General features: G+C 44.0%; 1 protein-coding gene across 1 annotated transcript; it reads right to left on the bottom strand.

Moving 5' to 3' along the window:
• Positions 1-2,113: 2,113 nt before the first annotated feature.
• On the bottom strand, positions 2,114-2,677 carry LOC136491814 (uncharacterized). Its single transcript, XM_066488043.1, has one exon. It carries the CDS (start codon positions 2,675-2,677, stop codon positions 2,114-2,116), a length of 564 nt encoding a protein of 187 aa, XP_066344140.1.
• Between the last annotated feature and the right edge of the window lie 14,544 nt (positions 2,678-17,221).

The raw sequence follows: 17,221 nt of genomic DNA, 5'->3' as shown, positions 1-17,221 counted from the left end.
GTTCACCTTCTACAAGAACAAAGGACTTGGCATGGTGTGCGAGCCATCGGGCTTCCATCTTGTCTGCCGGTAGTGTGTCGCAGAGGAGGTAGTCGAGGTAAAGCGTTCTCCAGTCATTGAGAGGGTCGAGCTCTGCTGCTAGACCCTCTTCAAGCTCCATGACCTTAGGGTCAGGCAGAGCAGTCGGCGGGTTGGCCCCCAAGGTTAGATTAGATGGGCCCTTGTCAGCCTATTCTGACCCCACATAGCGCACCAAGGGCTTGTGTTGATCACTAGCAAAGACACCGGTTGAAATTGGATCTCAGCCAGACGCTGCTTTCGCGAGTGCGTTGGCTGCTTCGTTGAGGTGCCTTGGGATGTGATTGAGCTCGAGGCCATCAAATCTATCCTCCAGTCGTCAGACTTCTTGGCAATATGCCGCCATCTTGGTGTCATGGTAGCTTGACTCCATAACCTGGTCGATGACTAGCTAGGAGTCGCCCCTAACATCGAGGCATCGGATGCCCAACTCGATGGTGATTTGGAGGCCGTTGATGAGCGCTTCGTATTCTGCGATATTGTTTGATGAGGGGAAATGGAGTCAAACCATGTACCTCATGCTGACCCCAAGGGGTGATACGAAGACTAGTCCCACACCGGTGCCCTTTTTCATCAGTGATTCATCGAAGTACATCGTCTAGTACTCTTGATCGACGATTGCTGGTGGCATCTAGACTTCGGTCCACTCCGCGATGAAGTCAGCCAGCACCTGGGATTTGATCGTCATTCGGGAGGCATAAGTAATGCCCTGATCCATCAGCTCGAGGGCCCACTTTGCGGTTCTTCCTGTAGTGTCCTAGCTATGGACGACCTCGTTAAGGGGGAATGACATCATGACTGTCATAGGGTGTGACTCGAAGTAGTGGCGTAGCTTCCTTTTGGTGATGAGGATGGTGTAGAGGAGTTTCTGGATTTGGGAGTAGCGGGTTTTGGACTCAGATAATACCTCGCTGATGAAATAAATAGGGCGTTATACCTTGAAGACGTGCCCCTCTTCTTCCTGCTCTACTACTAAGGTGGTGCTAACCACTTGCATGGTGGCCGCTATGTATAGGAGGAGGGATTCTCCGTTGCTTGGAGGAACCAAGACCGGGGGTTTGGTTAGAAATTGCTTGACCATGTCAAGTGCCTCCTGGGCCTTGGTTGTCCACTCGAAGCAGTTGGACTTCTTCAGGAGTCGATAAAGGGTGAGCCCTCATTCGTCGAGGCGCAAAATGAATCGGCTGAGGGCGATAAGGCACCCCGTGATCTGCTGAACCCCCTTTATGTTCTAGATTGGGCCCATCCTTGTTATGGCTGAGATCTTCTCTGGGTTGGCTTCAATGCTGCGTTCGGAGACAATGAAACTGAGCAGCATGCCCCTCGGGACCCCAAAAATACATTTTTTGGGATTGAGTTTGATGCTATTTGCCCGGAGTTTCATAAAGGTTCGTTCGAGGTCGATGACAAGATGGTCAGCCTGTTTGGACTTAACTACGATGTCGTCAACATAGGCCTCAACGGTCTACCCGATGAGGTCCCCGAAGCAGTTGAGCATACAGCGCTTGTATGTCGCCCCTGCATTCTTCAGACCGAACGGCATGGAAACATAGAAGAACGATCCGAATGGGGTGAAAAAAGACATCGCGAGCTGGTCAGACTCTTTCATCGCAATCTGGTGGTAGCCGGAGTATGCATCAAGGAAGCAGAGGGTTTCGCACCCCGAGGTGGAATTGACTATTTGGTCTATGCGTGGCAAAGGAAATGGGTCCTTTGGGCATGCCTTGTTGAGGCCCGTGTAATCGACACACATCCTCCATTTCTCTCTCTTCTTTCACATAAGAACAGGATTTGCTAACCACTCTGGGTGGTGTACTTCCCTGATGAACCTAGCAGCCAATAGTTTTGCTATCTCTTCTCCAATGCCCCTGCGTTTTTCCTCGTCGAAGCGGCGTAGGCGTTGCTTCACCGGCTTGGAGCCTGGGTGGATTTTCAAGGTATGCTTGGTGACCTCCCTTGGGATGCCTAGCATATCCGAGGGTTTCCACACAAAGATGTCTTTGTTGTCGCAGAGGAAGTCGACGAGCATGCTTTCCTATTTGGAGGAGAGTGCGGTTCTGATGCGAACTTTTTTTCCCTCGGAGCTGCTCGGGTCCATGAGGACCTCCTTGGACCCTTCCGCCGATTCGGGCGATCTAGACAACCTCTTTGCATCGGGCGTTTCTTCAACGACCTCCTCCCTGAGGGTGGCGAGCTCTTCGGAGGTGACGATTGTTGTGGCGTAGCCACAGCATTTGACTTCGTACTCGTAAGAGCGACGGAAGGAGGTGCCGATGGTGATGACCCCATGGGAGGCCGGCATCTTCAGCTTGAGGTATGTATAGTTGGGGATGGTCATGAACTTCGCGTAGCATGGATGTCCGAGGATGGCATGGAAAGTTCCAGGGAACCCTAACACGTCGAAGCTAAGGGTCTTAGTCCTGTAATTAGACTGATCCCCAAAAGTGATGGGCAGATCGATCAGCCCTAGCGGTATGGCCTGTCTACCAAGTACGACACCATGGAAAGGCGCTCGGATGGGGCAGAGGTTCGTTCGATCGACACCCATCTCGTCGAGCATTTTGGCGTACATGATGTTGAGGCCGCTGCCTCCATCCATCAGTACTTTCGTGAGTCGCTTTGGGCCGATGACTAGATCAACAATAAGCGGGTACCTTCCCGGGTGTGGGATGGCATCTAGATGGTCAGTTCGGTCAAAGGTTATGGTGGATTCTGACCACATGAGGAAGGCAGGCGTGGCCGGTCCGGCCGTATAGACCTCGCGGCGTGCGACCTTCTAGCGGCGCTTGGAGTCGTAGGCCGCTGATCCTTCGAAGATCATGAGGGTGCCATTCGGCGTTGGGAAGGTGTCGTCCTTCTCCTCTACGTTGTCTGTGGTGGGGGCAGGTTCCTTCCCCTGCTCCCCTTTGTTGAGGCCACAATCCTTGTATAGATGCTTGGCTAGGAAAGCATGGTTTGGGCATGGCCCCTCGAGCATTTTCTCAAAGTGGTTCGAAGCGCCCTCCACGGGTTACGGTTGGTAGCGGCCATGAGCGAGTTGTTGCGCCATTGCTTCTTGTTTTTTCTTTTGGCGGGACGGTTGGAGGCACCTTCACCGGCGTCCTCGTCCCACCTCGCCTTGCCGTCAGAGTGGTCAAAGATGGCTCTGACCGCCTCCTCTCCTGAGGCATGACTAGTGGCGATGTCCAGGAGCTCCTTGGTGGTCCGTGGGCCCCTACACCCTAGCTTGTGAACCAAAGACTCATAGGTTGTCCTAGATAGGAAGGCCCCTATCACGTCAACGTCGGTGATGTTAGGGAGCTTGTTGCACTGCTGGGAGAAGCACCGGATGTACCCGCGGAGGGTTTCATCAGCCTTCTAGCGGCAGTTCTTGAGGTCCCATGGGTTTTTGGGGTGTTTGTACATGCCCTGGAAGTTGCCCACGAAGATCTCCGTCAGATCCACCCAACTTTGAATGGCGTTGGACGGTAGGTGCTCCAACCACACTCGTGCCGAATCGGCCAAGAATAGTGGGAGATTGTGAATAATGAAATCATCATCACTCGCACCACTGGCTTGACATGCAAGCCAATAGTCTTCAAGCCAAAGCCCAGGATTTGTTTTCCTAGAATATTTAGGGATGTTGGTTGGCGGTCGGTACCTTAGTGGGAAAGCAACATTGAGGATGTGTCGGCCGAAGGCCTGAGGGCCTAGCAGGCCAGGGCTTGGGCTCTGGTCCTCGCCGTTGTCATAGCATCTGCCACATTGTGGATGGTAGCCGCGGTGGGCTCCCTCCCCTATGTCGCCGTGGGTGCGCATGCGGGCGTCGATGGTGCTACGCACGTCACAGTCGTGGCCGAGACATTGATGTACTGGGACAGCGGTGTGCTACCTGCCACCTAGCGGTGTTAGGTGAATGGACGTGTCCTTGGTGGGGCGCACCGAGGGCATGTGCTGGCTAGTGTTGGGCTCGCGTCGTCGAGACAACAAGCTTTCTGCCTACTGTGCCGCTGCACGCTTGAGCAACGTGCGAATTTCTTGGCGGGCCTAACGATCCTTGGACGTCACAGCCTCTGGAAGGCCATGCAGCAAGGCCATCACAGCGGTGATGTTTTGGCTCACCTGAGCGAAGTGAGGGAGGGTCCTATCATCGATAAGGATCCTCTGGTGTACCATGCGGGCTAGGGCATGCGTGCGCCCACCGTTTTTGTGGCGTTCGATTTCGCGATTGATGTCCGTGTACTCCCGGACGAGCCCTTGTCCAGCCTCATCGATCTCCAGCTTGTGGGCTCTCAGCTGCTCCATCCTTAAGCGAGATGGGGCTGCTGCCTCCCCCATAGACCTGCCATCAGGGTTGCTTATCGAGGTAGTCTCTTCCCCGGAGATGCTTTCGACGCGTCCCTCGTGGGTTTGCGCCATGAAGCATTCCCGAGAAGGGTGATGGCTTCCCCTGCTAGAGTCAGAGCTAGAGGACAATCCTGACTCCTTCATGAGGAGCTTGTGGAGAGTCTCCATATCATGTTCAATTGTCCCCATGAACTTGTTATCCGTGGGTGACTGAACCATACGTAGCGCCAAAAGGTGGCCAGCGGTTGCCGCAGCATTGCGGAGACCGAACAGAGACGATGTCGGGGCGCTCCATATGTGGTGTTCCGGAGAGAGGGTGATGCAGCGTGGGGCCTCCCTGGATGACTAGGGTCCAAGGAAGTCGTCGGGCTGGCCCTTAAGCCTCCGGTGGCTGAAGCTGATGGAAGGGAGAGACAGGATGGCCGTGTGGGCCAGCGCTAGCTCTCCTCCCAGTGTGACCATGAAATCTAGGTCACCAAAATGCACGTGTGCACCCAGGACCTAGTTGATTGCGTGGTTGGCCATCCGAGGCCTGATTTGGAATGCGCAAACACCCCTACCTAGCGCACCAACTATCGGTGTTTCATACAAGCACCGGCAAGTAAATTTATAGTGATGCGCGTTAGGCCCGGATGGTGTGCTAAAGGACACAAGATTTATACTAGTTCGGGCTGAATGTCCCTATGTCCAGTCTGTGCTACTCGTGTTATTAGCACCAAAAATAGTTTGTAGTAGGGGGTACAAACGGTCAAGAGAGGGACTGGTCCCAAGTCTCTGATGGAAGGGTCCAAAGGATGCTAAGGGCTTGGTAGCAGCTTGACTGTGTGTGATGTGTGTTGTGTTGTCAAAAAGTCTGTGCTTTGTTGGAGGAAGCACATCCCCTTTTATAGATGAAGGGGATGGCTTTACAAGTGAGAGGGCAAGGGTGCGTATGCTACCCAGCCTTGTTGTTCACGTCTACCAAGCCTTGTAGTCCATTCCGGCGGGTGCGAGAGGATGGTAAGTGCCTACAATACTATCGATGCACTATAGAATGTTAGGATGGCTATAGAGTACTGCTATGCGTAGGGTATGGACTCTGGTATAGTAGTTTTGACTTATGAGCCTTGCCCAGCCTTGCTTCGCACGCCTTCTGGTTCCTAAGAGTCCCCGTCGGAGGGACGCAGGGTCAGGGTTTGAAGTAGCGCTGTGGGCAAGGCCTTCCAATCGGAGAGGGCGTCTCGAGGCTGAAGCGAGTGCTCTGATCTGGTGGACTCGAGGGGCCATGAAGCGGGCGCCACTCCCTTGGGACCATAACATGGTGATAGCACATCCGTCATTTGTGGAGGACGCGAGTCCTTTCCTGGATCATAGTGGTTGTCATATGTCTATGTTGGGTTCCGTGTCTAAGAGCTGAAGGCAGCGCCTGCAACTCTGTAGGGCAAAGAGCACGTACCCACAACACTTTTTAGGCTCTGCTACGCCTAGGAGGGTCTAAAGCACCCATTCCGTCGTTCCCTGGTAGTACTTTTCCTGCTGGGACACAGGGTATGGTCCTCGAAGCCATGGTTGACCCGAACGTCTTGTCCTACTCTGTACCTATCATCATGAGAGGGCGGGGAGAGGTTGACAGGTGAGACAAAACTAGTCTTTAGACATCAGGCGAGGCGAAGTCCGCCCTCGGGGGTCGGGCGAGGCGGAGTCTATCCCTGAGCCCTCGGGCGAGGTGGAGCTAGCCCTTATCCCTCGGGTGAGAGCGAGCCTAGCCCTTGGGGGTCGGGCGAGGCGGAGTCTATCCCTAAGCCCTCGGGCGAGGCAGAGCTGGCCCTTATCCCTCGGGTGAGACCGAGCCCAGCCCTCGAGGGTTGAGCGAGGCGGAGTCTAGCCCTTAGCCCTCGGGCGAGGCAGGGCTAGCCCAAGGGCATCGGGCGAGGTGGAACCAAACTCCCGTTATTCGGGCAAGGAAAGCAACGGCGTCCTTGTCCGTCTGGGAGTTTTTAACGTTCAATGGTTATTGGTTCCACCTCCTAGGGTACCCCGGTGTTAGGTCCCTGACACCATGGGTGCAGCGACACCTTCGTGCGCTCCCTGCCCCTGATGGACACCACATGGACTGAGACGCAATCACAGGGCCATGAAGGTCGCACACAACGGCTCCACTCCACTTGTTGAAGTCATGTTTTCTTGATGGAATACATGACAATCCTCTATAGATCTAGAGTGTAGGCATAGATTTCCTTACCACGCGTCAGACATTGAGGGCAGGCACGCATGGCCGGCTCAATGAGCCCATCGTGCACTGGATTTTTTTTAGAAATGCTATACTCCACCCATGTGTTTTTTGGTTTGTTGGCACATGAATTTTTTGTCTACTAGATGAAGAATCGACGTCTGGTCGAGCCCATTTGCCTTGTGACACTAATTTGTCAGGCCCACTCTGAGTGTTACTATTTCAAATCGGGAATCATGCCTGTCCATTTCTAGCTGTCTCATTTCCCCATCGTCTTCTCCCCTCCGATGCTCTCCTACCTAGAGAGGCGATTCGAGAGGCGACCTCGCTGCTTCGCCGCACCCCATCTCTACGCGTCGCCTCCTCCTCACTGATTCGGTTGCTCGGTGTTGTCTGCCATTGCTAGAGCTCGGGAGGTACTTGTGTGTTCGACGCTTGCTCCCCTTGTTTGTGTCAGCATCGCATCGATTCGAGAGGTGACCTCGCTGCCCCTCCCCACCCTGTCTCTGTGCGTGGCTTCCCCCTCACCAAATCGGTTGCTCGCTCCTCGTCTACCATTGCTAGAGGTCTGGAGATACCTGCATTCGCCGCTTTGCTCCCTTGATATGAAGTTTGTTGCTCTATTTAGCTGTTGTTGTGTAGATCTCTATTCCCTGAGGTCTAGCGACGGCGCGTCGGTGTCTAGCATGGCTTCCAGCTACGCCGGGAGGCAGGCGACGACCTCATGTACCTGCTCCACCGCTGACATGTCGGGCTTTGTGAGCCGCACCTTGTGCTTCGGGATGTCTGAAACAATGATAGTGCTTAACCTAGAATGGGAACCTGCTATTTGTTAGCTGCATCCACCAATTACTAATTGATTTGAACTCTCCTCTTCTACAACTCTAACCCAATGAGATGCAGCAGCAGTAGCAGACTCTGCTTGCTGTTTTTGGTAGGATAGATGGACGACATATACATTGCTTTTGGCCTTTCTGTTTCTTTGTGTTTGGGCAACCAATAGAACCCAGGAATGGGCATCCTTGTTGGTATATCTAAAATCAGATTCTATGTTTTTAGGCGGTGGGGCAACTCTCTGGCGATCTCGTTTCTCTTGTGTGTTTGTGTCTATGTTAGTGTCACCACGGTTTGCTTGTTTATAAATCCCAGTTGATGCATATTATTTGCTTAAGCTGCAGTAGCCACTAGCCATCATGCCAAATTGAGCTCGGCCCCTCCCGCAACAATGTCATTGATGAAGCATTTTTGGTTTTACCCTGTACTACTTGCGTATAGCCTCATACTAGTTTCCAACATTCCCCTTTATATCTCTATTTCTATACTCAAGCCTCAATTGAGCCCTCGTCATCTTCAATTATGTCTTGTTAGATCTGCATGAAGATAAACTACACTGCACCTAGGTCATGTAGTCTTTTTAAATCCATGTGTAATTATCTGCCCTGTACAATTATTCAATCGATAATATTTATGGCTTGAAGGAAGCTAAATAGATTGCATTTTGAAGTTGCTTGTATGAATGTGCATGGTTGGCTAAATAGCTTATTAGTACACAATTGTCTGCTAGCTAGCTTACTAGCACTACCCCTTGTGAGAATTTTATGGTACTCTGAGAAGCAAGCTTTTGAATTAGCACATGATTGTCTGAAGCTCGAGTTATTCTTGCAGGAAGCTAGATATATAGCAACCTGTGAGTTTTTTTCTTCTAAAAATTAAATACTGTACTTCTCATGATCTGGAAGTATCTCAAATAGATGTGCTTGTGAGTTATAGCTCATTGAATTTGATGTTACAGATATAGTATCCAGTGATGAGGCTATCTGATTTGTGATCCCCACCTTCCTCGTTGTACCTGATGTTCAATTTGTTTGGGAGCCTGATTGTTGCACCTCCCTCACTCTATACACATAAAGATGTGGGGGAGGAACTGCTACACTCATAGTTGTGCTTGCTTGCTGTAAAAAGGTGAACTGAACTGAATAAGAAATTTAGCCAAATTGTACAGTTTAGAACTTTTGTGCTTATTTTCCAATCTGGTACGTTAATGTGCACTGCTCAAACTAGGACCTTGATCAAGCAAAGAATTGATTTGTATGTTTTTTTAAGCAATGGCAGGAGCCCTACCATCCAATTAAGAAGAGAGCAAATAAAGTTAATTACAGGAGTGCTAAAATGTACATGTTCTTTGCATAATTTTAATTTTCAACATCAAAGAAATCTATCCAAAATTCAGAATGCTTGCGTGCTTTCTCTTTTGTGGAAAAGGAAAAGAGAGATGAAGACCAATGTTAATTATATATAGTTTTTGGCCAGCAGTTGTTGTTGTTGTAGTGCTTAGAGTTGGGCTCTCATGTGTGCTCTGTTCATGTGCTGTGCAGTATGCGTGTGCTCTTAGGTGAGTTCCCCAGGGCGTGAAGTTTTCTTATCAGCATTTACTTAAATTTTTAACTTGGTGCAAAGTTTCTTTAATTTCTTCTTGTGACGGAGCCTATTCGGTTTTAAGTTTGCATTCCAATGTTTTTCTTAAATTCTTATTCTTCTTATGATTCTATTCTATTGCACTTGAATTTATGTGTGTCATTATCTTTGAATAATATATAGGTGTCAGGTTATTTGATTTAGATTATGTTCAAGGTGGAGTGATTGAGCTAGTAGTGTTTCAAATGTAATCTCCATAGTGGTGGTCAGCAAATGGTGCTTGCTTTTGTTGCTAGGGTCATCTGAGTTGTTCTCGGTCTGTAGGCCTGGCTATGCATGCAGTGATTTATCTATTACGTACTACTTAATTACTAATAAAGCTTTGATCCTGTTATCATGATATGGGGATGCGGCTGTGCTTGTTCTTTTGTGACTTGAATTTGTTGTCTATTCTACATGATTGGCTCCCTACATTCTAGACATAGAAAGGATTGCTTGGTCCAACAAGCAATCAGGATCTACACATGATTATTGAACTTCTGTAGGTGGTGGAAGAACTGAAGCAGGAGCCTGGAGCCCTTATGGTGTATGTAGGTTCCACAACCCTTATAGTATGTTGATGATAGCTGAACTTTGTGAGTGATTGAATGTGTGTTGTGCCAACAGAAACGCTGGGCCTTACCCTTTTTTCTTATTTTTTATTTAGCTAGAGACATTACTGAAGTTCTTCCCTATGGCTACTTATCAGAATCTTACACTTCAATGTCTAATAGAGGTAAAGGACACCTATAATTGATTGATTTTAATTGGCGTATGGGAAAATAATTTCTTTTTGCCCAGTGTTTGGGAATTATGATATGTTACACTAGTAACAAGCCTCACGCTTCTGCATTGGTATGTTTTTGACGGATCAAGCTATTGTTGAATTCTTTCTGATATATGTAGCTACCTTGCAGGTTGCAGCACTTCAGTTTGGTGATTTTTATAACATGCAGTATGTGAAGATGGTTGTAGGTAATTTCAAAGACATTTACGATATTTCTTCTATGCAAGTAGTTCATTTGTCCACAGATTTAATTTATTAAAGTTTTCATTCCTAGTGCATATAGGTTATTCTTCCTCCTGAAAAAATCTCAGATGCATGTGCTAATAGTTCGACTGAAGAGCAGGTACACCCGAAAATATATTATCTGGTGGTATATTTATAGGAGTCCATGGTTCGTGATCTCATTCCAGCCATTAATTTTGTATTTTACTCGGTCTGCATGCCATTTCCAGCAGACTGAGCAGAGGCCAGAAGGTGATTTCTTCTCGACGTTGTGGGCTGACGATTGTATTGGCAAGCTCCCCTGTTCCTAACCCCAACGCCAAAGGAGCTCTCTCAACAGAGGTCCATTAAGCCTCTCTGATTTGTGATTTGTCCCCCATTCTTCCTTGTTGTACATGTGTTCTTCGCCTGTAGTCGATCCCCTTTCCTGATGTTCGATTTGTTCTATGGGTCGGGTATTTTCCTTGGTCTACTCACCCTAGTCCAGCAGGTCCAGCAGGTTTAGAAGAGGGGCGATTTCATCCAGGTTGTGGTGTACCACCGATTTTTTCTGGCAACTTTCTTTGTTCCTGACCCTGATGCCATAGGAACTCTTCTAAAGGAGGTACAATGACATTCTCAGATTTTTGTTCCCCACTCTCCCCTAATCCTCTTTGTACCTACAATGCAACTAGAGATGTCTTGTGTTTCTGTAGTCCACTCCATGGGACATAACCATAGAAAGAAATTAAATGTTTCTCTCACATAAACTAATTTTGGTGAGTAGAAGGCAGTTGGTTTGTTCTATTCACGGTCAGTGTTCACCTAAACGACCGATTAAACGGCCACTAAATGGTAAATGGTGGTAAACTATTTTGTTTAGAGGGTAAAAAGAAATTAAACGGTTGACCGTTTAAATGGTCAAAAATAGGAAAACGGTCTAAACGGACTAAACGGAATAGAGATAAACTATATTAAACGGGCTAAATAGTTGTTTAAACGGTTGTTTAGGCGAACACGAGGTAAATCTAGCTCAGTTTTGTATGGATAAATTTGTATACTTAAGTTTATTATATTTATAAATGTGTACACTTGATATGTTACATGCATAAATATCTATATTTTGTTCTTTTCAAATGCATAAATATATATATATACCAAAATAATTGATTTTTACTTAGATAAATATGTATAAATGCTAGAATACTTTATTTTTTACATGCACATATATAATTATATGTTTTTTAAAGTACAAAATCGTTTAGACCGTTTAACTTCGTTTAAACACTGTGTAAATAGCCTAAACACTAAACGAAGGACGACCGTGTAAAGACCGTTTACCGTTTAGGAAAACATTGTTCCCAGTACTATTAATTTTTTGCTGTAGAAGACCAAAGTTTTGCATTTGAACTCTTGTGACCTTCAAAACTCAGCCCATGCTAGATGAAGTCTATTTAAAATTTTTATGATCTCTTGCTATCTTTTGTTACACTTGATGGTAGGCAGATGGTTTTGACATCAGGCCTCTACGCCTCTAGAACCTCGCCCATTGAATTTGTGTATCTATAATAGCAACACCAAGCGAGGTCACATGGTTATCTCTACATTGTAAAATCTTTGTGGGATGACCGTTGTATGGATTGCTTTGAACTACATATTGCAATTTTGTCATTATCTAATATAGAAAGAATTGTTAATTGTGATTTTTTGATCAATGTGCGTGTGTCTGTGTATGTGTGTGCACTAATTCTACTACAGGCTCAAAATAAGAATGTAAGAGGTATTAGGGAGAAGAGGGACAAACTCATAATAAGAATGTCAGACTATTTTTATTATCATCAACAATATACTTAGTGAACACTAGTTTTTTTTTGTTTTTCATGGTTGCTTGTTCTATTATTGTAGTGGTACTGAGTTTACCTTACAATGTGTATGATCAGACTTGCCTAATCGCATGCATATGCAATATTATTGCATTTTCAATTAACAATAGTTGCACTAATTTAGATGTGCAATTTTCTCATCTATGAATTGAAATTTCTATATCATATTAGATGTCGTATTGTTTCATGTACAAATGATTATGCCTTCATTTGTTAATTGTATTTGTGTCAACATATATGAAATTCTACAAGTATACACTATTTGCCTATTTAACTTTTAATTCATGTTCTTTTATGTATAAATGTTTGAACCTATGTATTTTGTCAACAGGCATAGTGGTTCTGCATGCTACCATGTTCATAGCCGCTTCTATTCTAGAGCTCCCTTCCTGTTCACCTATGAGATGTCTGGGCTATGATCCAATGTGCAATGCCTATGAGATGGTTGTGGTATGGATGCAGAACCAACTTGCCCAGAACAAGACATAGGAGCCCATCCTGAACTACATTAATCAGGTGTGCTTAACAGTGCAGGGCATTTTTGTACCACTTAGTACTCTACTCTGCTTAACTTTTCATTATGACAACTCTGCGAGCGTTCATCTAGTCCCATGGGAGAATCAACCATGGTCTGTGCCAGTCTTTGGGTCCATGCCTGACATTGTATTCACTATTGGAGACAAGAAGTTCAAGCTGAAACCAAAGCAGGTGTGATCCCTTCTCCGTTATCACACTATAGGTTCTTGATCCTTATTAGCCCAACCACCACCATTTGGTAAACTATGCACTGCTAAGCTCCTGATCTTGACTCTCACAATTCTTTATCTTTGCACATAACGTTTGGACCATTTGCAATTCAGATATTTGTCCTTTGTTTATTGTGATTTGTGTCATCACAAACCACATTTTTGTTCTTGTCCTTTCATAAAAAAATTATTTGTTGTGATTTGTGCTAACACAGCTTTTTTGTTTATTATGATTTGTGCTAGCCCACATCAAATTTTTGTCCTTGTCCTTTCATAGAAAAAAAATTGTTTATTGTGATTTGTGCTAACACACCTTGTCGTCTGTATATTGTGATTTATGCTAGCACACACCACATTTTTGTCCTTGTCTTCTTATAGAAAAAAAATATTACTTATGATTTGTGCCGACATATTTCAGTATTTGTCTCTGTGTTTGTATTGGATAAATTATAGTTTGTTAATTCTGATTTGTGTAAGCCCACACCAATTTTTTGACCTTGTCCTTTCATAGAAAAAATTTATTTCTTGTGATTTGTGCTAACACACCTTTTGCTTTGTTTATTATGATTTGTGCAAGCCCATACCAAATTTTTGTCCTTGTCCTTTCATAGAAAAAATTGTTATTTGTGAATTGTGCCAACACATTTAAGCTATATGTCTTTGTCATAGTATAGAAAAATTTGTCTATGTTGCTTCTGATTGTCATTATGTGCCACTTTTGAAGGTTGTTGGAACTCCAAGTTACATGTGCCCTGAACTTTTTACTGACATTCTATATGGTCCCTTGGTAAGACTGTATACATCAGTTTTCTATTTTTCTCAACATTGGGTGTCTATCATCTTGGCTACACTCCTGCTATATCCGTTCTTCAGCTGCTGCATCTATGAGATGACTGCTTTCAGGCTTGCATTCAAAGCATTTGTGAGTGCATATACTCTGGTTCATTATAAGTCATTGGCCAATATACAGTTCTGTAAATTGATTCATGCATTTCGAGTAAGTCATTGGCCAATACAAATCATTGCAAGTCATTGGCCAATGTATAGTTATAGTGCTCTGTCCATGTTAATATCCCCTGCTTATGAAAACAAAACAAAAAATATTAAGTTAAATAATTGCAATTAGCAATAATATAAATTGCAAGTATTGAGCACTACAATTGTAGTTTTGAGCATATGCAATGTTTGAAAATTTAATTACCTCATGAGTATAATTGGCACTTACAATGTTTGAAGCAATTTTGTAACAACTTTCAATGTTAATTTTCAAATTCCTTGAACAACCAAGGCATGTCAAAAGATAATTAATTATCTTACAACTTAGTAGTTCATATATAATTTAATGCCACCAGGTCTGACCAAATATACATGTAGCAGTTGGACAATTCTATCTGTTGCGCACGACACCTATACATGTAGCAGTTGTACAATTCTATTTGTTGACTCAAACTTGAACCCTTTTCAATATTTTTTCCTGTTCAAGTTACTGGATTATGCCTCTCGTGCATTCTGTAGCTCTGCTTCTTTGGTCTATGATTTTTATTCATGTGGCCCATACGCCATTGACTAATTCCATTGCCAAGTGTTACCATATAGTTGCAGCAAATATGTATCTACAAAAAGAAAAAATATAGAGCCGATTATTATACTCCTATAGAAAAAAAGAGATGTTTCATAAAATTGGGACACACATGGGCAGCTGTATATTATAAAAAATATTGGCAACCTTTTGGGTCGTGTAACCTATTATAAAAAGTATCTTTGTTGTAGTAGTATATAAATTCTTTGTTGTCTAGCAACTCATTTGTGATTTGTGCCAACACACACATTTTTTTGTCTTTGTCCTTTCATAGGAAAATTTTGTCTCTTGTGATCTATGCTAAAACATGTTGAAATTTGTTTTTTGTGATTTGTTATGATACTATTATATGCTGACCTAGGAGCTTAGTTCCACTTGTTGTTGTCCTATAGTATGCTTAGGAATTCCCTCCAAAAGACAAATCGATTGGTTTATAGGACAATTTTATTCCCCGGCTCTAAATTGGTTGAGTATCATGAATATAGGTTTCTCTGACATGGAAGTTGGTTTCACATGATTGTTGATTGGGCTTGTTTTGCTTATCTGTGCCAACAGACCAATGAATTCGTAACTTGGGACTCTAAGAGCTACCATTGTAAAGCTACTGATATCTTTGTTTATGTGTCCTGATATTTCTCTGCTTTAACATATTCATACTTTGTTCATTCTGTAGTCCCTGGAATTTTGTGGTGGACCCAAATACTACTAGCATTGAATATGTTCATGTTTGTCTCATCGAATTATTATCACGACTTTGATAATTATCTTCATGCTTTTGCAGGTTTGTAGGAAAGGTTCTATTGCTGCTCCTGTCTAGTATCATGATTCATGAGGGACCAAGGCTACAATGTGGGCTGTTATTCCAGGTGTAATCTTAACTCTCCTCCATCAGCTTCGTCAATCGTTTGCAATGAGGGACCAAGGCTACAATTGTGTGTAATCTTAATATAACTATAGTAGAGGCTCAAACCCCTCCTGCTCCTTAAAGAAAAGAAAAGAATAAATCTACACGAATAAATTAAAATAGCAATTTCATACATGAATCGACACAGGTGGCGCGAGAGTCATGCCTGCCATACCAAATGTCAGAGTCGGGTGATGTCCAGTAACTGAACTGCACTTGCTCACCACCTAGCTAGACACTTCTAATAAGTTGTAACCAGCTAACTAAACTGAACAAACAACTAACAAGCACATGCATGCCTAGAGTTTATTCAGCACAAAATACTAGTAAGCTTGAAATTTCCTACTTGTTTTAGCATATTTGTTCAGCTACTTTATCAAATGAATAAGACTATTTGTTCTTATTCATCAATGTGATACATGTGCCTAGGTCATCATGTACTTATAATCTTTGAATTTGTGAACTTGGACACATAGAAATGTAAGTCCCTAGTTATATATTTGTGAATCCCTTCATACTTCTAATAACGTGGAATCCCATTTTTATCTGAACATCATATGTTAACTGTTCCTTTGTGAAAAAAAATCAACTGGGTACTTTAGTTTAATTTGCATGTGCTGATGTGGATATTCTGAACCCTGTAGACTTTGCATTGCCCAACTCTTATATTGGTTATTTAATACACTTTGTGCATCTACCATAGCAAGAGAACTTCTCTCTTCGATGGCATTGAGGAGGGTGGAATCAGAGCAACATCCTATTCTTCCCATGAGATAGATGAGCAAGAAAATGATCAAGCTATTGATGGACTGCAGGATCGTGTCAGCATTCTCATGTTACATTTTAGTTTAGTGTTGTCAATTTAATAAAGTTAGATAGAATGCTCTAGTGTAATAAATTTTGGTACACATATATGTTACCTAGATATGCCATGTTCTATGAAGAATCACAGCATGCAACAACTGTTCCCTGGAGCTGAACATTGTTGGACAGATCACTCGCTCCTTTATTAGACAAACACCCTTGTTTCCTGTTTCTTTCATAGGCCTAGTTATCTGTCTAGGTGTCTCTCTCATTTACATAATTGCAATCACCAATAATATAAATTGCAAGTGTTGGAGACCGTAATTTATAGTTCTGAGCATATGCAATATGCTGCCTGTAAGGACTATTATGTTATTAATGGCATTCTGTTTAACCTATTTTAGTGTCTCTGTCATGAAAATTTGCTAACATAGTATTATGGAAATTAATAACACACTACACTGTTGTGTACAAGGAAACTGAAATGGTGTTTCAGTGTCAACTACATCGTATTTGTCTCTTCTTCTCAATTGAAACCATAACTAACTCACAAGCTAACCAAAAAAAGTGAACATATATAGTATAATTGCATTAGCAGGAAGTACAAGTTGCACTATGTTAAATATGCCATTTTTATATTTGTGTTTTATAATTTATTTACAATAGGAATATAGCAAATGCATAACAAATACATTTGTAATTTTAGTTGTGGATTAGTTAAAGATTACTGAGTGGTGTGGCTGCACAATTACTTTTAGAAACTGGCCCAGAAAATTCGATGTGTGTGTGTGATTTCTGCTAGCTACATATGTGTGATCTTATGCTCTCTATTTTGCACTATGCTATCTGTGTTTCTAGCCTTTTAGACCACATCACAACTCCCAAGTACTGGATCTGCTCCTTGTGCACAGTGAGCAACCAGGGCCAAGCCCCGCTGGTGGAGCAAGCACAAGCAACGGTCCATCTTTGCCATCCTAACTTTATTTATAGCTCCCATGATTACAGATTCCATAGATCTATGTTCTCCTAGTCTTTCATTTCAGCTGCTAATTTGTTCATTGTTGCTTCTTCAGAGTAATTGTTTACCAGAGAAATTGATTCAAAAGATTGGTGTACTAACCTTGGCTGATGAGGTATGAATCAGACTTGTAGTCTTGTTCTTCAAATTTTCTTTGCAATCTTATTTCTGCCCCCTGTCTCCTGCTCTGCGTGAGTAGAGCAGAGCTTTCCCCACGTAGAGGAGATCTATT

The sequence above is a fragment of the Miscanthus floridulus genome, chromosome 11 (genome assembly GCF_019320115.1).
Source record: "Miscanthus floridulus cultivar M001 chromosome 11, ASM1932011v1, whole genome shotgun sequence".
NCBI lineage: Eukaryota > Viridiplantae > Streptophyta > Magnoliopsida > Poales > Poaceae > Miscanthus > Miscanthus floridulus.
Note: the sequence above shows the minus strand (reverse complement) of the source record. Positions and strands in the feature narration are given on the sequence as shown.